General features: G+C 47.8%; 1 protein-coding gene across 4 annotated transcripts in view; it reads left to right on the top strand.

The window, feature by feature from the left end:
* Positions 1-24324, top strand: part of CADPS (calcium dependent secretion activator) — a gene marked incomplete at both ends in the record, with an annotated part of 223892 nt that extends 199568 nt beyond the window's left edge. For all 4 annotated transcript variants that reach the window (XM_082322562.1, XM_082322559.1, XM_082322560.1 and 1 more), the window contains 3 exons: positions 2873-2980; positions 22246-22350; positions 24145-24324. In XM_082322562.1, coding sequence (XP_082178688.1) covers positions 2873-2980; positions 22246-22350; positions 24145-24324 — 393 coding nt within the window. The remainder of the gene's footprint in view (positions 1-2872; positions 2981-22245; positions 22351-24144) is intronic.
* Between the last annotated feature and the right edge of the window lie 2446 nt (positions 24325-26770).

Genomic DNA, 26770 nt, shown 5'->3' with positions numbered 1-26770 from the left:
AATTGGCTTGAATCACATTTAAAAAAAATGGGAGCAGTGCATTCTGTTAATTCTTCATTTGGACTTGTACAAATACAGTATAATTTCCAAACAAAAAGGTCCAGACATGTTAGAACTGAGCCAACACACATCTAACACATTAGCTAATCTATTTTATTTTTGTTCTTCTAATTGTTGGTTTATTTTACTCTTTCAGAAAATGACTTTTTTATTACTTTGGGGAAATGGTGATGAGCTAGCAACATGTGTTTGGGAAATTGTTAATGAAAATAATTTTTTCCGTTTTTCTGTAATTGGTATAGGAAAACTGTACATCGTCTCCTCTAATTAGACCTTGATTCGTAAGGAAAAGAGCCCTTAACATTCTTAGACAGAGCACTTAACTTGCCAGAAATTTACATTTAAATTAAGTTGAAGTGTAATATATGAATATTGGCTGGAATAAGGGGTTAGTGTAACATTTACAGGCAGAAAGATCCTGAGCAGTTACAAATGCAAAAAGAGTAGATCTTAATATACCACACCAGCTCCTGTATCCAGTTAAACTGGGCAGTGTAAATCAATAACTCAGTTCAGTTTGATGACCTGTATGTATAATGTACATATGTACATTTAATGCGGATGCGGATGCGATTGCTCTGCGTGCTCTCACACGACAATGTGATTTTATCAAACGTCTTGGACCACATCATCTGCGTTCAGTGTTTCCATCCCTTTAGCCCAAAAGAAACCTTTCCTACCATTGCCGTATCTTTAGCCCAGCATAAGGAAGACAAACTCTTGAACAGTAAGAGATCTTGCTTGGTTTAAAATATCCCAATGCCGAGATCGGCATCCTGCTGTCTTGGAGTAAAAGAAACAAGATACTGAGAGCATTAGAAAGAGAGACTCAGAATTCATTTCTAGCCCTAGAAAATGGGGAGACCCTTCAGTTGAAACTCCTAGTTGTTCGAGTGCATCTTAAATATGTAGTCACCAGGAATTTGAGCGCAGAACAGTTATTTTAAGTAACTTTTAGGGCAAAGCGTGGCCTTCTCTGAGGCCTCTATGTTCCTGGAAAGTAAAGCATCTCAAGGGAAGCAACCTCGGTAAAATGCTGTATAACCCTTTTAAGCTTTTCCAAAAGCATTTTCTGGTTGTCCCTGGGAGACCCTCGGGAGGTCCTCAGCATTGTGGCCATGCGGGAGGAGCAGGGTCTGCTCCCATCCTCGGAGCCAGTCAGACACTCTGGTTCTTGCGTAAAACAGAGCAGAAATCATTCACCTGGGTTATTTTCTGGTTGTTTCGCCACCTCCCCCTGGAAATGAAGCCATGTTACAACGGCTTCCTTGACAGCCCCAAGATTTTTGATGAGATCAACCACCAGCCCCGTGCAGCTCCCAGACCTTTGCGGGAGGATGCCCCGTGGTCTACGAGCCACTGCCTTTCTGGGGGAAGGAGAAAGAAAAACCTGTTTTGTTAGGGGCTCCTCTTTTAGAGGACAGAGGGGAAATCCTGGTGTTGAACAGAAAACCATCGGTTAAATCTAATTCCGCAAACGCCGTTGCAATTGTCTGGGTACAAACCAATCCGTTTAATGCCACCTTGAAATGGGCATGATCGGCATGCTGAAAATTGCTTGAAAGTGTAACACTTGACTACTGCCACATTTGTGTTGTCCTCATTGTTTTTCAAATTAATACCTTGTCATTGTTGCAGTAGGTGTTAAGAAATGTAACTGGCTTCCCAAGGGCCAAGCACTGGCCCTTTGCTTGATAATTGTTTGCTTTGTATTAAAAAACTCCCTTCCTACTGCTCTCCAAACTGTCCTCATTTTCACCCTGGAAATTACACAGATGTGTTAACTAACTTCAATTTACAGCGGCTGACAATCGTATCTTGCAGAGAAATGATACTCTGTGATCTGAGGTAAATCACAGCAATGGAAACTAATGACACTAGTTATTAACAAACTTACAATGTGCCATGGAAATTTAAGGTTTTGTGGCAGCTCTTGTAATGACTCATGTTACAGTATTTTAATGGGTTTCCTTTGAGGTAAGTTTGATTCCAATATATCAAGCAATGTGAACTCAAACAAGATTTTTTTTTTTAAAGCATTTTCCCTTCCACCTGCATCAGTTCCCATTTTCTTTAAAGAAATGCTGTTATCCCAAAATCTTGCACACTTGTAGGTTGCTGTTTAAAATCAGTTAAATTTTGCAGAGAGCCATAGAGATGTGGCAGCACAGGGAGGCTTCCTGCAGTTTAGCAGTGGCTTAAACATTCATGTAGACGTACGTTCCCTGACTCACCATTTAGCCAATTTATTCTTAAGTGCAGCACTAAATGTGAGCTAAAGTCAGGAGTCTAAACAGAAAAAGAAAGGTGATTTTGGCATGCCTCCTGCAACGCCAGCTGCTTACTGCACACATCCTCACACCATAGAAGAAGAATGAAGAGCCCAGCTCTGGATGTTAGCTTCCTACCTTCAGAAACCAGAGGGCTCGCATAGAGAAGATGACCCAAGAAAACAATAAATCCCCAGCCCGGCTTGCTGGTTCACTCATTAGGTCAACAGCACCAAAGGTAGCAAGAGAACTTCCCAGCATTGGTGTGTCAAGGAGGAGCTTTATTCCTCTGACCGGCTTCGCTCTAGGCAAAAGAAGAGAAAGAGCAAGTGTCTTTGCATGATCTTGTGCTGCACACAGTATTTGGCTGGGCAAAGCGGCGGGACTCGGTGTCCGTCAGGTAAGGAAAGGGTGAACTGCAGGAGGACAGCAGGAGATGGAGGAGAAGGAAAAGCAGCGATGAGGCTACACAGAGGAGCTGCCCCCTGCGCCGCTATTCATGTTTCTCTCTCTCTTTCTCTCTTCTTCTCTCCCCCATGCAGAAGCCGGGGATGGATGTTGCTGATGCCTATGTGACATTTGTCCGCCACTCTCAGGATGTCCTGCGTGATAAGGTCAATGAGGAGATGTATATAGAAAGGTTATTTGATGTAAGTAAATGCCTTCTCCTCCTTGGACACCAAGCAGGAGAGACCCAAAATGTGACAAAATAAGACAGGAGGATAAGTCACATTTTGAGAAAACTTATTGGTTATAGCTTTAAAAAATAAATAAATCTTTCCTTTCTTTCTGACTAAGGCTCGTATCTGCTCTCTGCCTGCTTTAAATCTGTACTCTAGTCTACTGTGTCTTGGTCTGTCTGTGCGTGGATTTTAAGGGAACAGCATCTTCTCAGAGAGCCCTTTACTATGTTTAAGCTTGTGGAAAATCTCTCTGTGACAGAACATCTTGGTCATTGTTCTCGCTGTTAAAATTTGAGCCGGGTTTTTGGCAGATGTGTTTGCTAAGGGCCATCTCTTCTGCACATTTTGCAGTGTGTTTCATTGACAGGCACTCCAAAACTGACAGCGAATTAAGCATACTAAATTTTAATTTTCAAAGCTAACCAAAACAGAGCTGATTAGGAATGGACTTCCGTATTTCAGGAGGACCACCTTGGGGTGTCGACACCAAAGGTAAAGTTGAGACATGGTCTCCTTGATGAAGACAGCATGGTAGGAACTGACCCAGATGTTCAGAGCTATTTTTCTGTTGCACAAGATAAATTCATTGGACTGTAAGAGAACAGTGACCTGTGATGTCCGTTTGTTTTGGATTTGGATGCATGTTAACCGATATCTCTGTTTCTGTTGCTCTTGTTGTGTTATAGCCTTTCTGTCCTCGTAGCTGTTCTATAGCGAAGGTTTTCTGTTGACGGCCAGCCTGTAGCATTAGTGTTTCAGTCTCCTTTAGGGTATTTGTCCATATATCGATTTCTGTTTGAAGCAGCTTCTGTTCCTACTTTCCTTCCTTTCATCTCTCAGCAGTGCCATTTCTCAGTCTCCCGGCTCTGGAACTGTAACAACCTTCCTCGCTTTCTTTACTCGCTCGTTTGCTTCCTCAGTGTGCAGGGAAAGCTGCTTTTTTTCCCAGCCAACCTCCTCCTTCACTCGATACCTCTCTTTCTGCGCATTACCTGTCCCTTAGAAACCTCTTCCTCCTTTACAATTCCCACTCTTTCTTTCCCCCGTACCTTATCGGATTAAAATGGAACTTATCTCTCATGTCAAATGTTTTATCACATTATATCAAGTGGCATGAATTAGAGTCAAATAATCTTACTGTGTACATCTACTAGCATGACCCATATCCACTGAGAATGCCTCATTCATGCGCGGAGCACGGCAGTGCCTCCTCCGGGCGCCGCGCGTGCTCGCTCCGGGGAGAGTTTGCAGCACAGAGCACCAGACGCAAATCACCCATCAAGCAGGCATGGGGAGAAAAAACAAAACATAAAACAAAAGACTGTCGCTTCCATCTGCAGCGGGCCTGCGAGTGCATTGCTCGTTTGTGTTGAAATTTATTCCATGAGCAGTTAAATTTCCAGAGCTCATCTGGACTGTTCTTTTCAATGCCCACACTGCCTTTTCCCTCATCCTTTCCCTATGATTCACAGTTGGTGTGTTTGTACCCTTTGGGCCATTATTTCCAATTTTCAGAAGGCTGTAATTAGCACAAATATTGATTTCAGTTTGATCCGCTCGTACTTAGTTTTACCAAGCCGTATTTTAAACAAATTAACAATTGACATGGAAAAAAAAAGAGCAGCTACCTTGGTGGAAAGCAAAAAGTGCAAAACCTTTCTTTCCTTCCCTGCTCTCCTCAAGTCTCCCTGGTCCATGCGGAATAAAATAATCAAGAGTAGGGTTTTTACATTGCTCCACGTGTTTTGACCCACGCTGGCTGCAAGCGGGAGCCACAGCACGTGGGAGCTGTTCTCATTCCTGTTCCCGTTCCAATTCCCATTCCCGTTCCCATTCCCTGTGCCAGCGGCACGGCGTTGGGACCCGGTGCCGCCGACCTCTTCGCACGTGTCTCGCGTATGTGAGTGTGCGCCCGCGAGCGGGGCGAGCTGCGGGGCCTTCGGTTCGCAAGGAGGGAGGGGGACGTGCCGAGTCCTAGCCACCCAAAAATTGGAATTATGTTTTGAGCAGTCATGTATCGTCTTTGCCAGGTTGCAGCTGAAGTGAATTGCTCCTGAGGCCAGCTCTCGGCACGGCTGAGATGCTGGCAGGTCAATAGCAGCAGGGTTTATGAGAACGTGGGGGTCACCTGGGCCCAGACCCTGTTTAAATCAGTGCTGTGTTCACCTATGTTTTGGTAAGGACAGGAGCAAATGCTTAACACTGTTGTCCTGAGCTTGATCTCAGCCACAGTCCTGCGGCCCTTTGCCCGCCTCGCCTAACGCAGCAAAGCAGCACGGCCACGGGGTCTTTAAGCTCCTTTGGTCTCTGCACCGACGGTCATATTTTCCAAGGACATTTTAGGTGCTACCTACCTTTTTAGTAAGAAAGAGAAGAGGAATAATCAAAAATGGTATTTACAATGCTGAATTAGACTTGGGCCTGGTTTCGTTCTCGCTTCCCCTGGCTCAGCAGAGGAGCAATCCTCTTAGCTGCAGAGTTTCTCCAGGCAGTGAGATTATTAACACTTTCGAGGCCGGCTCCTCCGCTGGCTTAGTGCAGCAATGCTGGCTTACCCCAGCTAAAAGCTTAGTCCAGTTTTAGGATGTTATATGTTAATATATGCAGCAATGGCAGGTAAACAGCTTAAATCTGCCTGCAGGCAGTTCCTCTGGTCTCAGTGGGATTCACGTTAGAGATCCTCACAATATAGGGCTAAATCCCCTTTCTGCGCAGTCGTGAGTAGTGCAAGAGCAGAGGTGCACGGTGCAAGGTTGCCTATCGCATGTTTGGTGGGGTTTGCAGCTCCCGGGATATTGCTAATCTCCACACTTCTCCGCAGTCCTGCCCAGCATTTCCATTCATTTCCCCTTTGTTTCCTCCCAGGAGCAGAGGCTGCAGAGTGTGTTAGGCCAGCTCCTGACAGAACCTGGGTTAATGTGTCTTTTTTTGGCATTTGCCATGATTTCTTAGCTCAGAAACCATCTCTCTTCCCCTGTGTTGCGTGCCCTGCTCGCACCTGCAGAGCAGGGCTATGCGTTTTGGGAGATACTGGTGTTTGCGGAAGATGATTGTAATATTTCTGTGTGGTCTGTGTGTTAATCCTCTTAATTCTGCAAATTAGTCAGGGTTTCCCCCCCGCCCCCCGAAATAGAGTCATCTTAATTTTAAAAATCTGTATTCTTGGGATCATTGAACGAACAGATTGATCGTGGAGTTCTGCTGGTAATCAAAACCTAACTAGCTTTTTGGCAGTGCTGTTTACTGCAGAGTAACATGACTTATTTACTTGGCCTGGCTCACTAATTTGATAACATTTAAAGCTAAAACACTGTAATAAGGCCCATTGGTAGAGAGCAGTGGTAGCAGAAGAGTTTCAGAATAGCATCGGAGCATCCGCTCCCTGCGTTCCTGTGCATGGCTGGGTGCTTTGGGATTTAAACTGCTGTGATGTTTTGCACACAATGCAGAAGGATCACAAGCTCTGGTAGTGCCTGATGGAAAATAAGATTTTATCACTTTTTCCCTGGAAAGGGGGCAGAGTTGACATGCAGAACGTGACAGTTTATAGGAACGATGAGGCAGAGGCAGGCGGGTGTATCTTAAACATGGGAAAATACCTTCGGAGTGATCTCGAATCTTCAGACCAATCCTGCAAAATTCAGGTCTCCTTTGGCTTGGGGCACTCAGAATTTCGTAGTTTATACATCTGTAATTTTGTCTGAAGGCAGTGGGAGTTTTACTTGTAAGGGCTGCGCCCTTTGGTGGAAGTTATTTATACATGCGTCTATGTGTGTATATCTTTACACACACCCCTAGATACTCACAGTATAGGTTTCAACCCGTCAGAACATATGTGATCCAGAAAGTCTATGATTGACTAGTAGATGATAGTGTGAATGCCAACCTTTCTTCCTCATAAATTGGTAAACACTAATGTAAAACATAGCGCGAATATTTCCTCCCGAGCCGCAGGCGAGTAGCACATACACAAAAGGCTACTGAACGTTGAGCGAGCTCCCCAAGATCCTGCGAATTCCAGCATCCTGATGCAGTCCCTAAATAGCGCAGATGGCATTTTTCTCTCTGATGATTAATTCAATATCTTACCGAAAAAAACAAAAACATGCTTTTGATATGAGAGATCAAAACACCAAGAGAAGCTCCTAAGATTGCAAGGACCTAAAAAAAAAAATTAATTTATTTTTTTCTTCCTTGTACTTCTTGAAGACACCAGCCTGAGTAGAAGATAAGGATTAAAACAGATGTGCTTAGTGCTAGTTCATCTGCTTAAATCTAGCAGTCTCTGAGATGAGTGATTAAAAAGCCATCTCTAACTTTGATGAAATCCACTGCAATGGTAATACTGTGTCTCTGATCGCTTTCTTATGGGCCTCATGTCTGCCTAAACCGGACATAGAAAACATTTCACTGGAGATGATACATGGATTATATGGGTCAATTATACACTTAATCTGCCTTCTGGGGATTAAACGTGCATAGATCATAGATTGACCCTGCGTATTTGGCTTGTCCTTGGCAGTTATCAGATCAGGAAGGTTGCCTTTACCAAAAAGTCTGGTAAGAACTTAATCACGCAGTGATACAGCCCGCTGAGGTGGCAGTAGTCACAGTGCTTTTTGCAGAAGGCAGTTTTACCACTTCACTGTCACTGTGTATGTTCGGCTTCCTCGAAGGTCTGTGTCACAGCCGGGATACCAGACGGAGTATTTTCTCCTGAAATGAGAAAGCGAACCCGTTCGTCTTTGCAAGACGGAGGCGTTTTTTTTTTTTTTTTTTGTCTTGATGGCAGGGTGGGATCGGCGGGGTCCGGGCAGGCATAGCGGGGAGGGCAATGGGAGAGACCGGGGGTTTGCTCTGCCCTGTGCCGTCCTCGGTGCACAGGGACAGTCACTCCGGGCCCTCTCCCAGCAGCGAAGGAGAAGCCATGGCTCAACTGTTAGGGGAGCCAGCACCTCCTTCCCACCACCCTCGGCGAGGGACAAGCCCTCGGGGAGGCACAAGCCCTTGGCTGGGGCTCTAGCGCCAGGTCCCCTCCCTTAGGCTCAGCTCAGTTGGGTTTTTAGGAAGCCCCAGCGATATCCCAAGGCTGAAGTTGCAGCTGGTGGATTTTTGTTGCCTTTCCCCAGCCCAGAGCCCAGCAGGAGTGCCGGGCCTGAGGACACGGCTCAGGACTGTCCTCCTGTTTCCAAAGGTGGCCACCCTCGCTGGTAACTGACTTCTGAATATCAGAGATACTGAGTAATAAGGATGCAGGGCACTGTGGGAGTCGCAGACTTCGGCAAAATCCATGTACAGATTTTCAGGAACCCGACTGAGCACTTCTCACTGGTTTACTGGAGGATCCACCCGCAGCTGAGCAGGTGTTTCAGTACCTGCTGATTTGGAGCCTGATATCACACCTGAGTATACAGAAAAAAATTACAAAATATAGACTGACAGCTATATCAGCTAATTCAGCAAGTCCTCTGCAGACACTTAGGCATTAGCTTATTCTTAAAAATGGAAGCTTTTGACTTCAGCGGGGTTACCCACTTGAATTTTGGCAGCTCCTTCAAGGCGTGCTTGCGGGATCAGGGCATTTCTTGCTAGAGTGTAAGCCTTGCACGGCACAATCGGATGCCAAAAGAGAGCCCTGCTCACCCTCCCTTCTCCTTCCCCTCCTCGAACCCAAAAGCCTGGTCGTGAGTCAGTGGAGCTACTCACTGTGAGTTAGAATTACTCACAGGAGGACGGGTTGCAGGATCAGGGGAAGAGCGGATATCAGACTGTGCGCTGGGCTCCCATCTAATATCTGCTTGCAGCCGCACTCACCGCTTTCTCTTAGACAGACAACAACCTGTTTCCCTCCTACGCAGCTAGACTGCTCATTAGGGCACTAACTCTCTCCCACTCCCATCCTGATATGGCCTCCACTGAGCTATTTCTTCTGCGTTGTTTTTTGCTTTTTTTTTTTTTTTCCCCTCTCCCCCCCTTCCCGAGCGAGTTGTGAAATGAAGACAATTAGGCAGATTGATCTCGAGGAAGTGCAGCTTGCTTTTTTTCTCCCCATGCATCTTTGGAGGAGCCGGAGCAGCGCAGCTTTCGCTGCAGAGGCTGCCGCAGCCCTTGGCTGGCTCGGCAGGACTCGGACCCGGACCTGGAGTCAGTCCCATTGCAGGGACCTTTGCTGGGAAAAAAAAATAAAATTGTGTTGGCAATTATCCATATATCTTCTAGGAAGGGAAAAATTCTCTCTGTCTTGAGGGGGCACAGCGTGCACCATCCTTCCACAGCCTCTTTTTCTTCCCACATGCCTGCTCGGAGCCGCGCAGGAGCAGGGAGAGGAGCTTAGCATGGACATCGCTCATCCGAGCCATCCCTCGCCCTTTTTTACTCCCATACCTAAGCTTCACGCAGCAGCAAACGTGCACTTGTGCGTGGCCTCCCACCTCTCCTGCATTCCCTTTAGCAAGGTTTTTTTCCTGAAGTGCTCATTTAAGTAGGCTCCATTTAATTTATTTTAGGGAGAGTCTTAATAAAATAAATCTTAGATCTGTCACTGGATTTACATCCTCCTAAGGGGTTTTTTCCCCTCCTAAATGTCTTTATCGGAACAGCTTTTTGTGTTCCAGTAGACATTTGGTTGAAGACAGTTAATTTGATTTCTTTTCCAGAGGAGATTTTCCATTAATCATTCTAAGAAGGCAGACTGATTGCTCTGTTACGTTAAGGTCAGCATAGGCTTGCTAACATCATCCGCACGGTGCTTTTGAGTATCGGAGATTTTTGGTTTAGGGTTGGCACTGAGGGAAGGATCATTTATTTCCCGGTAGACGTGAGTAGCCAAGGTGGGTTTTGGGGAAGAGGTGCCATGGTGCTGTATCGCAGGCAGCAAGGCATCCTCCATCCAGGGAGAGCCTTTTTCCGAGCAGCCTCTCTGCTCCCTGACCGGGAGCTGCCTGTGCACATTTATAACTGCGTACGAGATGCATCGTATGCTCTGAGCTGAAGCTGCCTTCCAGCTTCGCTTAAGAGGCCTTAGCTAATTGAAGTTCCAATCTCGTGGGTCGTCAGGAAGGAGAGCCTGAAGGTGCTGGCGTTCCCCGTGAACCCCGACCCGCGTGGGTGCCAGCTGAGCCTGGGGTGCGAGGAGCATGGGAAGGGCCAGGACGCCCCGGCGCACACAGATGTGCGGGGCTGAGCCCCCAGCCCGCCGGGGCATGGCTGCCGCGGGGCCGAGCCCCCCGCTGCCGGCAGCTTTGCTCCCTCCCTCCGGGCTGCGCAAAGGGCTTTTGCCCAAAGAAACTCCCGGTGGGCGCAGGGGTGAGCCAACGGCCCCTGCACGGACAATGACAAATTGTCTGATTTCCAGCAGCGCCTCCAATCCCTCTTTTCCTTTTCTCCCCCTCCAATCCAGCCCACACAATCGCTGCCATTGCCCGCGCCGGCCAGCGGTGCGTGTGAGATTAGCCGTCCCAGGTCACTTCATTTCTCTTGATCTGCGGCTCTTTCCTTTCCCGGTGCTCCTTTAAACCTCGCCCTGGATGTATGATATCAGCATTCAAAAATGCTGAGCAGAAGTTGGGCAGGGAGTGCGTTTTCTCCAGTGTGTAACCCCAGGAATGACACCAGGGATGCTGCTCCCTCCCACACTCACAAAACCCTCAGGACTGAGATACCCGGGCAGCCTGTAGCTACTTTTTTGAAATTTGCAGGCTATAAAAGAGCCAGCTAAAGTCTACCAAGTCCCACTTTGTGACAGCTTTTAATTAATCCTAATAACAAGTATAATTAAAGTATTCCATAGCATGCATTACTGTATTGCATCTTATTGAGCAACTTTGCATCCAGTTACACCTTGCACTAACAGGGCCCTGGAACTGGGACAGAAAAATAGCAGCACATTGTGTGGATATTGTGTTTTACTAAGTTGCTTTATATAGAAACTCAGATTTTACCATGTCAACTTAATTTCTTTTTTGAAAAATGGAAATAAGCAGAGAATATTTTATAGGTTAAAAAAAGTATTTGAGAACAAGCATCCATACAGAAGTGGTTTTGTGTGTGTGTGCCTTTAGATTTTTTTATGCAGAAGCTCTTTCATTTAGGAAAACTGAGGTCTGCAAAATTCTGCAAAGCAGCAGGTTTTTAGGGTTTTATCTGACAGTTCCCAGCAAGCGCTGTGCACTTTGCTGAGCTGCATCTCCAGCGAAGGGAGAGAGGGCCCAGCACCCAGAGCCAACCTGACGGTGCACCCAGGGCCCCGTTAAGCCCTCTGCATGCAGGTACGTGGGGTGCTGCGTACCAGCGCACCCCGTACAGGCAGGGTCTTCCAGCTCAGGGGTGCAGGTAGCCAGGACAGGCTTTACCTAGTACCTGAAAGGCAGCCTTTTCTGCAGCTGTATAATGCGGTGCCCAAGGGTTGGGGCTGTCTTGTCTCAGAGAGGAAAGGAGGCACCCACTGAGGTGCTCAGCCTGCAAACCTGCAGGTTTAAGCGTGGGGTGTCCCTGGTTTGAGGATGTTGCGAATGAGAGAGAAGTTAGAGGTGCTGCCAGGACCGATGTCAGTGGGCTTCCTTGCCGGATCACCATGAGCATCGGCTACCACATCCCCCCCTGCACCCCGCTGCAGATAAATAGCTGTTTCCACGCAGGTCTCCCCACAGTTTTCTCTGCCTGCCGCCCTCCATCCAGCCCTGAGCAGTGCGCAGCTCGAGGGGTTTGCCCTCCTCAGAGCAAGTGGAGCAGCACGTGGCTGGGCTTTACTCGGAGGTGGTCAGTGCACGGACTGGTGTAGGGGTTTGCTGACAGCAAACCCCAGCGTGCTGAGAGCGGGGCATCCCAGCTGGAGGAGGAGGTGAGCCAACATTGCAGAAGCTCTTTCAGTGAGATCCTCCCCAGGGAGAAAGCTCAGGGAGTCATCGGCGTATCATGCCTGTGGCCCATCACCTCTGCCAGGGATGTGAGCGTGTGGCTCTTGGCTAGGCAGAGACTTTGGCGTCTGGCTAGCAGAGCAGACCACCCTGACGTACAGCTTGGGAACACCTGAATAAGTAGAAGACATCATATCCCCAGCAGCAGAGTTGTTCCTCCTCTGGTGAAGGAGCAGAACCGCCTGCAGGTCCCTTTCTGGCTGTGTACCTGCCGTGGGAGACCTTTGCTTGTGTGGTGAGAGCACGTGGATTGCTTGCAAAGCCACTGAGGGTCTGAGTAAACAAACCTGCAGCCACCGCGGCGTGCGGACCTGCAGCTGCACAAAACACATGTAGGTGTTAACGGATCTTGTGCAGCACTGAAAGCAGGGAGTGTTAGAGATTATCTTCTTGGGCATGTTTATTTGCTGGGGACCTTGGCCCCGCTGGCACGAAAGATGTCAATCCTCCTTTTCCTCCCCAAAAAGGAATAAAATGATTTTGGGTTAAGAGCAGAGAGAAATGTGCAGCGAGGAGCGTGCAGGATGAGTTGTGCCCCTTTGGCGAGCGGAGAATTGTGTAATCCCACCAGCACATGCAGCAAACATACCGGCACGGAGTCCCGCGCCTCCCTCCCGTTAACACCCGTGGCACCGACCTGCCGGGCCCCATCGGGTCCAACTTCAAGCCAATTAAGGGTGAAGCGCCAGCCTGAGCGCACCCTGTCGCTGCGATCCCCAAACAGTGGGTGATCTCAGGTACCATATGTACTGCAAAAAGCGTGCGGCACTTCAGTGCGCCTGGTCTGCGTTTCAGCTTTCATTCTGAATTCTTTTCCCTGTTTCAAGGAAGAGCTCTTATGCGATTCAAAGTTTTTTTGTGGTTTATTTTTGAGAAGAGAAGGGGGGAAAAGAAAAAAAGATAATGTAATTCGGTGATGCCATTTGCATCCTAGACAGATGATGAGTTGCTCTGGCTAGCAGCTTAACCCTATTAGGCAATGCTGGGACCGTGACTTTATTAAATAATAATACAAATTATTTTAATATCGAGCCCCTTTGACTTTGTAACTTCCTCGTGTAGCTACGTTGTCAATGTGAATGAAATTTCCGAGTTAAGGAATATAAAATAGAGTAAAAGGCATCCAGAAATCACAGCACTGGGGTGGATGTTGAAGAATACACCGTGTGTACTTGCAGTGATAGCATTATAGCGATACAAAAAATCCCAGGAAAAAACAGTGCAGCCATTTATTTCAGTAATAGCTCAGCGTAAGTGTGACCTGGGAGACTCCAGACAGATTCACGAGGCTTTGATAGAATAAAGTCATAAATTTTATTAAAAATAAAAAGACCCTGGGGTTTCAGGGGATTTTTCTTAAATTGCTAGCACTTTGCTAGATCTCCAGAATTTAATGTAGAGTTTAATAGAGAGGTTTAATTCAGAAAATAAGGGTCATGTTGCCTCCTGTGAGGACTGCTTGCCCAGGCATAGGCACGGCTGATGGAGGGTTTGCTCGTACGGGCAAGGTGGAAGCGCAGAGCCCAGAGCCTGGCAAAGAGTTCACATACCCCAAACGCTTCCAATTTGTGTGCTCTGTTTCTGAACATACCAAGCCGAAGACCTGGCGGAGAAGTTCAATTAGCACACCCTAATCTGTTACCAAAACTTAGATTTATTTTCTGAAAGAGAAGATACTTTCAAAAGTGTGTGAATTTGGGGGGGAATTACCTTTCTAACAGCAAGCCGAGGGTTGCCTAGAGCCCGCTCGGTGCTTTGCTGTTGTGTGCTCCGTAGAGCTACACCGAAAGACCTACTTTTGGTGTCGACTTTTGGATATCTAACAAGACTATACGCACTTAAAGAATCATGTGCACTAGAAAAGCTACCTAATGATCAGACAGTGTTATTATCCGGCGTGCGGCAGCGTAGCAGGACAGTAACTATTTATTTACTCTTTGCAGATAATGTTCTGTTATTTCCTAGTCTTTGGCAAGAGCAAGAGAGCATCTGATATATACAATATTGGTGTGTATCCAATTGTTTGTGATCATCCCAAGTTTTGAAACATGGTTGTGAGAGAGGAATATAAGCTTAAGCTTGAAAGGCTAAAAAGCAGAAAGCCCCGCACGTAAATGCTATTATGCACTTAATGAGGCAGGGTTTAAAAAAAATCAGCCACACAAGTTGGTTTTATCAAAGAAAATGTATAAATAACAACCAGTGATTCAAACTGCCTCACAAAGGGAAAAGCAGGGACGGGAAGCTAGCACTTCACTTGTGGCATTCAGATAATAGTATTTACTACACTAATCTTTTGGGCTTAGCAATTGACAATCAATATATTATTATCAACAAGCGTTAATGCAAACAAAAAGCTTCCATTTCTTTTTTAACCATGTTCCCCTAACTCCCTTAAATTTAATTAAAACCGGACAGCTCTCCCTCTAGTACAAATTAGAGTTAAAATCATATTAAATATTTGTTCTACGGGAAAACAAAAGTGTCAGCTTGTGCTACCGGGTTTGGCTGCTTTTTTTTTTTTTTCCTTCTTTTTTTTTTTTTACACACAGAGGGGAGAAAAAAAATACCAGCTACTCAAAGTTAAAATAAAGTCTCTCTCCCTCCCTCCCCGTCTCCCAAGACTACTGTCTATAACATGTTGTTCCTTATAGAAAGTGGGATATGGTGGCATTTGCTTGATTAACTTGCTCGACAAAAGTGACAGCTGCTGTGGGTGCATGTAGCTAAGCTGCACAGCGCAGTTCCGCCTTTGTACATCTGTCAGCAAAAAAGGAGGAATAAAGAGTGAAAAGAGACAAATTGGTCCCAAAAGGCAATCCATTCAACTCAGGAGGTTTGCTCTATTCAAGCACTCGCTGGGAATCTCAAGTGCTAGGTAGCTTATTCAATTTCATTCATTCTTTAGAATGAGCCCACAAGTGTTTAATTTCTTATTCTGTTGAATAAAAAGGGGGAGCTTTTTTTTTTATTGGAAGCATTAATTGTAAGACTAGCTGATCAATGCCTGTGATATTAACTCATTGCTTATTTTCTGGTTAGCTGTGTGCTCTTAGATCCACAGCCGCTAAACTTCATTTCTATAACGTGGGCAATGTCACACCAATTTCTCTGCTTCCAGGCGTGCCCGGAGGTGCCATACGTGGTCCCCTGAGCCTTGGCCCCCACAAGGCTTGGGGGAATGGGCCAAATCCTCGGCAGGTGTAAATCAAGAGAGTCACTGGGTTATTATTTGATGCCACCCGTGGCCACGGCCGGGACGCAACCGAGCCAGATGCTCTTTGCCTGTGGGGCTGAGCCCCTGACCCCGCTGCAGGTCTGGCCCTCTGTGCTGGAGGAGGTTTCGTAGCTCAAAATGCTGATCTGCCTTTGGATGGCTTTTCTGGTGCCCCAATGAGTGGCAGGGAAAGGGGAGCCTGTAAGCAAGGCACTGCGGAGTGGTACCCAGCACAGAGGATGGTTTTTGTTGAGTAGTGGAAAGAAAAGTTGATGAACACATGGGATGGGGAATTGCTGCATGGAGGTCTCCACTTGCCATCCAGAAAATGTATGCTCGCAGGAGAGAGATGTGCCTCTTCCTTCTTCATCGTGTGGCAGGTCTGTCCCCATCTCCTCATCAACACTGGGGACCGGAGCTACGTGTGCACCTGAGGGACCACAGCTCTTCGCCCGCCTCGGCTGTGCCACGTCCTCCTCCGGGGCCACCACCATGTATCTTAACTCAAGAGTTTCGGACGAACTTGTGTTGCCAAGGCCCTGTCCCCGCTCTTTCCCCACCTTCCCGGCTGTGGGTCAGCCTGGGGGATGGTGCGTCACCTTCTGCAGCAAACAAAGCCTGGGTTTCCAAAACGTGGTCTGAGAAATAGCCGGGGCTCAGCTCTGGCAGCCCAGCCGAGGCCTTGCTAGTGCTGGCTGGGAGGAGGGTAGGAGGCATGCTTTGTCCCACCACTGCTCTCATCCGCATCCAGCATCCCGGCTGAGCTGGGCTTCGGAGGAGGCTCTCAAACTGGGATTGTGTATGCTGCCGTGTACGTTCAGGCTTGCTGGGAATGTCTCTCTTTTTTTTTTTTTTTGAAAGAAAAGAGTAGGAAACTGCATTGGCCATGAGGCTCTATGTTTCATACTTACTCTGTTTCCCAAGTTTTTGTAATTGCAATGACTGCCTGGGATCAACTGCAAAAGAAACATTGAGGGAAGGTGGAGAGGAACACCTTGGTGGTCACAGAGGACCAGAGGGACAAGAGTGGTCCTTCCATGACTGCCGTCGAGCAGCCTGGGCTTCGGGTTGCAGGCCTGCAGACAGCATCGAGTGTGCATGCAGGACACGCCGTGAGCAAACGCAGGAGCACGGTCCCTTGGGCAGGCAGGCTTCACCAGAAGAGCTCCTGCTCCTATTCACCGAGCAAGTCTTCAGGCAACGCCGGCAGCCATGTGCGCAGAGCTGGTCCCCGGAAAGCACAGTCCTGAGCTGCTGTGGCTGCATCCCTACCTTCCCTGCGGAGACGACACCTGCCAAGGGGAGGTGGCTGCCATGAATGCATGTGACAACGCCGAATACTGAATTTGATCTCGGAGCTGCCCAGGATGGGGATGGACACGGCTCTGTCGGCTGTCACGTACTGTCAGCAGTTGTAAATCAGCACAGCCCCGCTGTGCTTTGCACCAGCTTCTGGCCCATTGGACGCGGACGCAAACACCAGATACAAAGAGTCGGTAATTTTTTAATTCTTTTTTTTTCCTGGCTGATCGAGTCTCTTTGAGAGAAGGCTGTTGCCTGAGAGCAGGTTCAGTTTTCCTTTGGGAAATAAGACTCATAGTCAGCACGTTCCTCTCTCCCTTCCCACCTCTGCGGGCCCCTCACTCCGTGCTGGCCGGCGCGGGGATGCCGCCAAGGCAGCCGCCCGACATCCAGTCCCTCACCTTTGAAATACCTTGAATTCAAGGGTTCATTTCAAAGCTTCCTTTCAGCATTTCAAAACAAGTCCGTGTCCCGGACAAAGAGAGGGAGCCAGCCGGCGTTCGGAGCCTCCTTGTGCAGTGTGTGCCACAGTTTTAAATAGATTTGCCCTGCTTGGATTGGTTCTGGTTGGAAAGCGAGTACTGAAATGAGAGGTCATAGGGGAGAGTTACTATGGTAATTGAGTAGTATCACCAGTAGTTTTGCTCTTATGAGCATTAAAGCACATAATAATAGACAAACAACAGTGGTTAAAGCAAGCAGGTAGGATTACTATGTTCTTTTGTCAGAAGTATATAATGTCTTGTAGTCAGTTTTAAAGACTTCTCAACCCCCAAATCCACCCAGCAGTCACCTGCTGAGTAATTTTGTGTGCCTAATCTCTAGCCCTTAACTACAAGCTTTCTGCTAATTTGAGGCAAATGGGTATTTTTGACACTAAATAGGGCAGTAAAGAATCCCTGACCTAGAAAAACTCCATTCCAAGGCACTGAGAGCAGAAAAATATTCTTTCAGCATCCTTGTGAGACCTTTGGAATGACATAAAATAGCTTTGACTAAACTGTGCTGCAGCCTTCGATTAATGGTTTGCAGAAACTTGCTGAACATCCCTACTACAACTTCCCCCATAAAACTTGTCACTTCACATTGCCATCAGCCACCACAACAATAATCATTTCATGCCTATTGCTAATTGCAAGCACAGCTGAGGCTCAGCGGGGTGCTCTTGCACAGTCCCAGGCCTTTATACCAGCCTCAATCTGTTGTATGGCACTTGTTCACACACAAAAAAACTACCAGTAAAGGCAGAAAGAGGCAGAGTCACAGGTTCCTTGTAATCCCTCTGCTACCCTGCTGACAACCCAGCCCTATAAGCATTCCTGGTTTTGTCCCACTCTTTACAAAAGCTGAAGTGACCTTAAGCTACTAGTATGTAAGCTTTTGAATGAAGAATACAGCTCCTTCAGGTGCCTTAAGAAGCAGTGTTGCATCTGGCTTACGAGATTCTGTTTGCAGCACCCCTGGGGTGAGCTGTGGCTTCCTGTAACATGTAAAATATGAGTGTGAACTCAAGGTTCATGGCAAGGAACAGGAGGTCATGCTTCCATTCAGCTCACACCAAAGAAGACGGGGGTTTGCAGATGTTCCTGGGTATGTGTAATGACACCACCTCCCGGAAAGCGCAGGAACCCAGCACAGGGCTTTTTTTTTTTGAGAAAATGTGCCACACTCAGTGTGTTACTTGCAGATTTATTCATATCAATTTTTGCAATTTATGTATTCAGAGACAAACTTGCTATTTCAGCAACTTATTGATCATGCTTTTGCATTCAAAAAAAAAGGCGGGTGGGAACGAGGCAGCTTCTTGCTCGAGCTGGTCGGGGTGTTGCATGGGCAGCCGTGGAAGCCCACCCCTTGGCAGGCTTCAGCTCCTCTGACACCAGCCCAGGAGCATCCCGGCCAGCCCAAGGCCCGCCTCATCCACCCAGGCTAGCACCTGGCAATGAGGGTCGCTGTGAAAGACAGAAGGGGAACAGGAAAACTAACCTGAAAGAAAGATTAAATTCCTGGCCGTGCAAATACAGTATCTGCTTGCTGTTACTGGGCTCTGATAGCATCTAAAGACCGTGCGTTTGCATGTCCTCTGCTGTTAGCCAGGTCACACCGTGCAGCGGGGGCTCCCATGGAGCCCTGGTCCCTTCCCCGCTGATGTCCCGGTGGATGTGTGGCATCCACCACGCATCCCCTGGGATGCAGCCCCCACAGCCATCCCTCACCCCGTGCCCCCAGCTGAAGTGCCAGTTGCCCTCGGAGTGCTGGGCAGGGGTGCCAGCTAGCATCAGTGACCTGTGTGCGCAGCAGCGAGGTACGTGGAGTTGGGGGCCATGGACCTGGGAGCACCAATGAGGTCTACTTGTTCTTTACAACCAGGTGTGAGGAGTTTTGAGAAAATACATTGATACTAGTTAGTTTTGTGTGCCCACGCCACAGCTTAGCTGGCCCTGGGGCTCCAGAAATGTGCCTGAAATGTGTTGCAGCCCCACGGTAAGGCCCCAAAGTTCAGCATTTGGGCTGTGCCCTCTGCGCCTTGTGTATGGGGACAAGGCACAAGGCTGGAGCCGGCGCCCCGAGGAACCCCGCGTCCCGGGCAGGCACCCCGCTGCCCTTCGGGGCACGGCAGACCTGCACGGGGGGAGCGAGGCGGCCGGTGTCCCGGCAGGACCACGCTGCGCTCTTTTGTCTGAAATCATCACATTTCCGTTTCGGAGCATTTGGCTTTGTTGTTGTTTTTTTAATAATATAATCATATGCAAATGTTATCTTCTTTGGTAGGTTAGTCATGAATCAGAGGGCTTGTGCGTCTTATAGCACATCAACACTAGTGATAGCTAAAGGGAACATTTAATTTATGGGCTAACTTATTTTTATGAATATGCAGGGCTTAAATTCAGCAGTTGGTGTGTGCTCTATGAAGTGACGTGACGGTTTTGTGTATCAAGATCAATGAATTAGACTTTGTCTTTTTCTCATAAAGCAGAAAGTCTTTGGAGTAACTTAGCTTTGAGAAAGAGAGCTCCTTTCATGCAGCCGAGCCAGACGCCTGGCTGAGCCCCTGTCAGCCGGTGCTCAAGAGGAGAGGGGTACAATTCGGATTCGGCTCGGAGGAGTTTGCATCTCCCCACGATCCAGCGTGTTGGAGTGCCTACCACAAACATGGAAAAATGTTTCAGTTTGCTTAATCTGAAGGTCTTGCAGCAGCAAAGTGACCTTACCGATAACCTCTGGGCAGGGGTTATCATCATTTCTGTTTGGGAGCCATACAGCCGTGGAGGTGTGCCTGGCACGGGACAGACAGAAATGGCAGGACCTGCCCCGCCGGGGACTTACCTCGTTTAGAGGTGACAGAAACAGCCGGCAGATCGTGGCGTGGAAGACAAGAGGCAGCAGTGGAAGGGAGAGAGCGTGCCTGTGTAACACGCGGTTGCTTCCTTCCTCTGTGGGGTTTGATTTAAAGAGGTGGTGGAAGGTGGTGTTTGGGTGACCTGGGCATCCGCGTGCCAGCGCAGCCCTGCGTCACAGCTCATGTCACCCGAGAGCATGACTCATTTAAGCATGCTGATTGCAAAAAAGTAACATAAACATGAACGATTTCTCTCTGTTTCGCCCACGTGGGCCCCCAGCATTACAAGGGAACCCAGGCAGATCCCCCACTGACAGAAGTCACTTTGTGCCACCCCCCCCGGCTGGCTGCTGTCTGTCCTGGGTTGTTGTCCCAGCACCCAGAGGTGCCCGGAGCTCTCCAGGGATATCCAGGGATGCTCTGACCTCTCAGACTAGTCTGAGGGATTGGAAGGTATGAAGACCCATCAGACCTTCATGTCTACTATGCTGGTCAGGCCTACACCAGCTACCCAGGGTGCTTCACTCACAATTCAACCCTAAATCTGATGTCAGGACCTCAGGTGAGAGCTAACAGTATCTGAGCTTGACTTCTGTTACAGAGAGAGCTCCTGCTTGCCTCTCTCAAGTAGTTTCATGCGAGCCCGTGGCTCCTGCCAGGTCTCCATCCTGGAGATGAAGGGCCAGCAGGTATCTCGGCCACAAGTTGCACCGAGTGTAAGCCTTGAGCAAGAGATCACCACGTGCCGTTTCTTTGGTGACTCTTCCATCCCTTTATTTCCTCCATTTTATTAAGACATGGTGTAGAAATAGAAGTACAGGACCATCTTCATTGAAGTGGGGGGAAAAAAACCCTTCCCCGTGCAGCATGACTAACCTCTGCTGCCTGCTGCTGCTGGAGGGTAGCAGCTCCCGGGTGCACTACCATACGGTTCAATAGTCTGTGTTGAGCCCACATTTTTGTGAGGCCGGGCTGGTTTAGCTTGGACTCATTTGTTTGCTTTGGTGAGCCTTGTGCCAGCTCGTGGGTGCTCCAGGACAGCAATGTCTGCGGGCCCCACTGCTGCCAGCTAAGCCCTGCCCAGTCACAGCTCACGGCGCTGGAGCCGCACGCCCAGCAGCGCCGTCCGCGCTGGCTCACAGGCCGGCGCTGGCCTCTCGGCCGGTGTTGACGGGTGGAGGGTAACAAGTCACCGGCCTCAGTTTTGCAATTACAGACTATTCAGTTGTCTCCATTCACCTGCTGCGCTGGCAGCTGCAGCACCCAGAGGGAAAAGGGCATGTTTCTGCGTCAGAGACCCCCACCCGAAGGCGCGGTGAAGGGAGGCGATGATACCTGCGTTAGACTGACGCGAGGCTTTAGGGTAGCTGGGAGGGAGCCGCATTTCAGACTAACCAGGATGGCGCTCAGTCGTGATTTTTATAAACTGATACGGTGGGTTTTTTTATCTTTAACTGGTTCTAGATTAATTGCAGCTGGTCTGCAGTCTAGGTTTTGATCTGCGTGTGTAAGAGAGATCACGAGCGAAGGGTGTGGCTGTGCACGCAGAGGCGTGATGGGTTTCTGTATGCAGACCACTTTGTAATCAACCGTTGTGCTGAGCGCCGTGGGGAGGGTTTTTGTGATCCCCCCCGCCACAGCCCCTGCTTTTCCTTCTCTCGAGGGCTCGCTGCTCGTCTGTGTGGCGTCAGACGTGCAACGCCAGCCCTGCGTGAGCGGGGCGCTGATCCACAGCCCACCGGAGCCTTCCTGCGCGGCAGGGCTGGCAGGCTGCTGCTACCCAGCTGCAAGCCTTTTTCACAGACAAGCAGCAAAATTTCAGCCCCTGGAGGGGCCCTGTGAGCTCAGCAGCTCGAAACAAGCTCATTTGTTTGCTGCTTTTCCATCTTTCGTAAGTGTGAGGGTGAAACCAAAGCATTTCCCGCGCAGCCTGGTAGGTGCTTACAGCAGCATCCTCACCCGCAGCCAAACCTTGCCCCGCACGAGCCTCCCCTCCGCTCGCCGTCAGGGAACCAGACTCGCCCCGTGGCTGGTTCTGTTTGAATTTCAAGAGGGTAAGTAAGTAGTTTGAGTGTGGGTCTGACACACTTAAAGGCAGGACTGTGCTTTCACTGGGGGGGCGGGGAGCAGGTTAAAAAATGGATTGGGCCAAAGGCACACCACTGCTGGCAAGTCCCGTCAATGGCAAAAATCAGATTCCGAGAACCTCGCGGTGTTGCTGGTGGCCATTACCCCTCCTAATAAGTTTGTTGTTGTTATTATTAAAATTTAAAAGCTCATGCATGGAAATTCTGTGTCAGAGGGTGCCTGTCTCCCCCTCTAAGTCTGTCATATCCCATCAACAGGCTGGCTGGTGGGAAAGGTTGGTGCTGACTGTGTGCGCGGTGCCGCCTGTCTGATTCAGGGCACAGCACGCAGCCCTAACGTGGTTGCTGGAGAAGTCCTGTCTCTCTTGCAGCAATGGTACACCAGCTCGATGAATGTTGTCTGCACCTGGCTGACAGACCGCATGGACCTGCAGCTTCACATTTACCAACTGAAAACTCTCATTAGGATAGTAAAGGTAATCGTCTGCTGCGTTTTCGCTACCATCTTGCTGTCGGAAGGAGAGCGTGTGTATGCCTGCGTGCGTGCAGCATGTTCTCTTAGGCAAACCGTCCCTGGCAAATATATTAAGCCATTCATTAAAATTCTTAAAAATTACGATACTTGTGTGTATGGCACGTAGCAAAGGATAAACAGGGACTTGAAATGCATAGAGATGCAAAATACAGGTGTGCAAATAAGAACAAAGTAACTGCTTGCATGGAAAAAAGGGAGCCTTTATTGCTATTTGACCCTACCTGTACAATAAGCACCCCAAAATTAGCCTTTTTGTGGACAAACATGTTGATCGCACCAACGAACTCCAGTGTTAAAACGGGTTAAATCAAACCAAAAGTTTTTAACACTGTTTTACTAGAAACATTTAAGTCCGGCTATGGCTTGTGATTATCGTCAGAATGCAAATGAGGATTGTTCTCATAGTTAATTGAAGTTGTTTCTTTTACAATCAACTCTAAGAGATCACAAAGGTGAGATAACATACCCTGAAAGTAACATTTTTTTTTCCTTGAGTGCACGTGTATGTGTATATATGTGTGTGCGTGCGTGCCTTGGACTAACGATAATTATTTCAGTGTGAAATCGCAGTGGTTTACATGAAATAATAAGATCACAGAAGGGGGTAAATATATTTTTGATCATTTTAGGTTCTATCTAATGCTTTTTGGTCTAGTATTTTATAATGTTTATGGTCTTGTGTGCAGTGAACACATTGAAAGCATGAATAAATTAAAACTGAAATGTATTAAATGTGCTTTTCATAACTGAAAACAACAGGCACAGACAAATTATTTCTACTTGTCAGCTAGCTGAGGAAAGCTTTCTTCCTTGTGCTTTATTTATACCAATATTACATTCAGAAGCAGCTACAACAAATCCAAGGTCTGTCTGACATAGCAGAAGAGCAAATAGTTTCCACAGAGAGCGCAGAGCAGAATTAAATGAACTACGAGGCCAGAGTTTTATCTCACGGAGTCGAGAAGTTTTTAAACATAAATTCAAATGAGAAATACTAATCGTAACAACAAGGGAAATATAGCTAACTATGGAAATGCAACCCCAGTTTCAGAATTAGGTGAAAAGAGAGAGATTTAAGAAACACATGCCGTGTGCTTATGTTTATACATCAACAATTTTCCCTGGTATCCTGGACTTCGCTTATTTAATCCCAATACTGTAGGTAGGATTATTTAATATGGAGCATTCTGGGAGCGTGTAATCACGGCTGCGGTTACGGGCGATATGCGTTCTGCTGCATGAAGAAAAATAACCGACGTGACAGGCAGATGCATGCATCCCGACGCAAGGAGAGTTAGTGGGAGCAGAGCCCTTATCTGTTGCTTCGATGTCTTTTTAGACCCCAGCCTACCATATGTAAAGCTCCCCTGAGCAGCCCCCAGTACATCCCCGCTTTGAAGCCTTTCTGCAGCCACAGCGCCCGGCCACCCTGCGGGCCCTGCGAAGGCAGGGCTGGAGTTGCAGAGCTGTCATTTCTTGCTCAAGGCACCCTAAAGGGACCTCTGCAAAGGTGGTGGCCGGCAGAGACCCCCTCCCCTGCGGCCTCTGCGCTGCCCAGGGCGATGCAAAACGTCCCCGGGGCAGGGATTTCCCTGGCATCCCAGCCTCTTCCATTAGCGGCCCCAAACTCCAGGCACTGGGGCATGGGCTGACTCCTGCAGCAAAGCAGGGGAGCCGGTGTCGGCCCTGACCTCTGTGCTGTCTCCTCCTTCCTCCATGCCTCTCCCCACTTTAGAAAACGTACCGGGATTTCCGATTGCAAGGTGTGCTGGACTCCACCTTAAACAGCAAAACCTACGAGACCATCCGGAACCGGCTGACGGTAGAGGAGGCCACGGCATCGGTCAGCGAGGGCGGAGGGCTCCAGGGGATCACCATGAAGGACAGCGATGAGGAAGACGAAGAGGATGACTAGGGAGGCTGGCCCGGAGGACCGGCTGGGGGTTGCCTGGTATCCGTGCATGTACCTCGTCTGTAACTCAGTTAGCCACATTAGGAATTTTTATGTCAGCTCTAAATGCCCATGAGAAGTTTACCAATACAAATGCCATGTTAGCTGTGTGGTAATAAGATTAGCACCTCTCTTTGATTCATCCGTTCCCTAATTTCATATCTGTATGTTCATAAGCAATATGGAGCACCATTGTTTAATACTGTTAATGGAAAAACTACATAGAAAACATGCTAGGTGTGTCCCTGTTATAATTAAAGTTTAAACAATGCTTCATTAATGTACTGTATATACATTGATGGTAAATTGTTGTGAAGATGAGTGAATCGAGTCCTTTCATTTCTTTGTTTCTCTTCTGTGGATGCCAACTGCTTAAAATTAATAAAAAAACAGCTTTGTTTTTAAAAGAAGAACGAGGCAATTACAAATGATTTTTTTGTTCTCTCTGTTCATTTAAAAACCAGAAAACAAACAAACCCAGACAGCCGTTTGAATCATTCTGCATCCTTGTTAATGTACCAGGCTCTTCCCTTCAATATGCAGTTAACTCCATAGAGGCTACATCCCAAAGGATTAGTCACTCTAATTGCCACACCAGATTAATCCTATCATTATGGATAGATCATGCCACATTACAAGTCCAAAGCAGTTGTTTTATGTTGACGTTTGCTCCTCTAAATGTTATTTTTGTTTAAATTTCAAATAACCGTGTATGTACAAAGACAACTTTAATTACAATCTTAGACTATACAAATGTGTTTATAATAATATATTGAATATTTATTTCAGTAGATTGTAACCATAATTTAAAATTCCTCTGTTTCACAATGGTTTTTATATGTCATGTACATTGCATTTTGACCAGTAACTGCATGTCCATCAGTCCCCCCTCCAGAGCTTTTACTTTCTGTGTAAAATAGTGATCCATCTTGCTTTTTTTGCCTTATACAAGCCGACAGTTGTAAAAGTGTGAGAACTGTGGCTTCTCAATAAATAACTATTCAGATGTCCTAAGAATAAATTATGGAGTCTTTTTATGTCTGCCTTAGAAAAAAAAAAAAATTACAAGCTGAGATGTAAGAGCCCCCACCTCTCAGAATAAAGGCATTTTCTTTTCTCATGGGTGTTTTTACAGTTTATTAATTAAGAAGATGGTTTCCTGGTTTGCTCCCAAAGGTCAGGGTGGGACCAGACCGTATATTCCCCAGGTACAAGGACATTTCTGCTGTCACCTCCGCAGTTGTTTCCACCGTTATCTGCTCTCTTCGAGTTATGATCTGTCTCTGGACATCTAACTGATGGTCTGCTTTGGTCCAGCCCCTGTTGTAACATGGGAGTCAGCCTTGCCCAACACTTACCTCCCACCAAAAGGCCTCAGTTTGTATTTTAACTTCTCCCAAAGCAGCCGGTTGCAGCAGCCTGCAGGGTGCTTAACACACGGCACAGGGCAGATGATACCTAGCTGAAATTAAAAAGCAGGCTGGTTTGATGGAAAGCATGTTAGTTTTCTAAGAGGTTTTGCAGTCACTCCCTCCCATCAGCCAATTCAAACCAAAAATGACTCCTGCTAGCCCAGGTTTCGTCATTTGGGAGAGAAGCAGAAGAGCTGATGTCCTTCACCCCCACGCACAGCAACCTGTTGCCACCCTGGGGAATGAGGACAAATGTTCACCACCCACAAATAAAAGATGGGCAAATGTTGGAAAAACGTCCTGCCTGGACGAACGTGCCTGACGTAATGAACTGTTAAACTAAACCACCTTCCAGTGCCCGAAGGCCATGAGACACCCCCTGGACATATGGGAGGAGGAGGGGATCTCTGGGAACAGCCAGTGAAGGGGGTGTTGACTCCCAAATGGAGCTGGGATAGCTAGGGAGCCTGGAGCACATTCACCTGTAATGCTGGAGTGTGGGTCCCCTCCCTCTGCGGCAGCGTTTACCAACGAGCTCTGGGGGGGCTCTGCAGCCCCATCTGGACGGTCATACCCCACAACACCCATACACTGACCTGCATACACTCCCCCCCTTGGAAGAGGGACATTAGCAGGGTCTTCACTTTAGGAGTGGGTGGTAGGCATGCACGTTTAGCACCATTTACATGTTGATAAGCCATTTGACTAGCACTAGCATAGACAAGTTTTGAACCCTGACTGTAGCCCAGCAGACCACTTCTTGGTTTTTGTCTTGCTCCATGATGCTGGTAGAGGGAAGCATTGCCAGGAAAAAGCCACCTCTGAAGACTTAGGCAGGGATGTGGCCTTGTGGCCACTGACACGGGAAGCTCTTCCCCCTTCGTACAAATCCTCCAGCTGTGCAAATACTCGGTCCTAAATCCCCAGAGGAACTGAGGTAGCAGTAGAGTGTTTAAGTCATACTGAGTCCACCAAAACCAGTTCAGGTGCTCCTGCAG

Source organism: Platalea leucorodia (genome assembly GCF_965183815.1).
Source record: "Platalea leucorodia genome assembly, chromosome: 9".
NCBI classification, from domain to species: Eukaryota; Metazoa; Chordata; class Aves; order Pelecaniformes; family Threskiornithidae; genus Platalea; species Platalea leucorodia.
The sequence above is the reverse complement of the archived record's forward strand: the minus strand, read 5'-3'. Positions and strand labels throughout refer to the sequence as shown.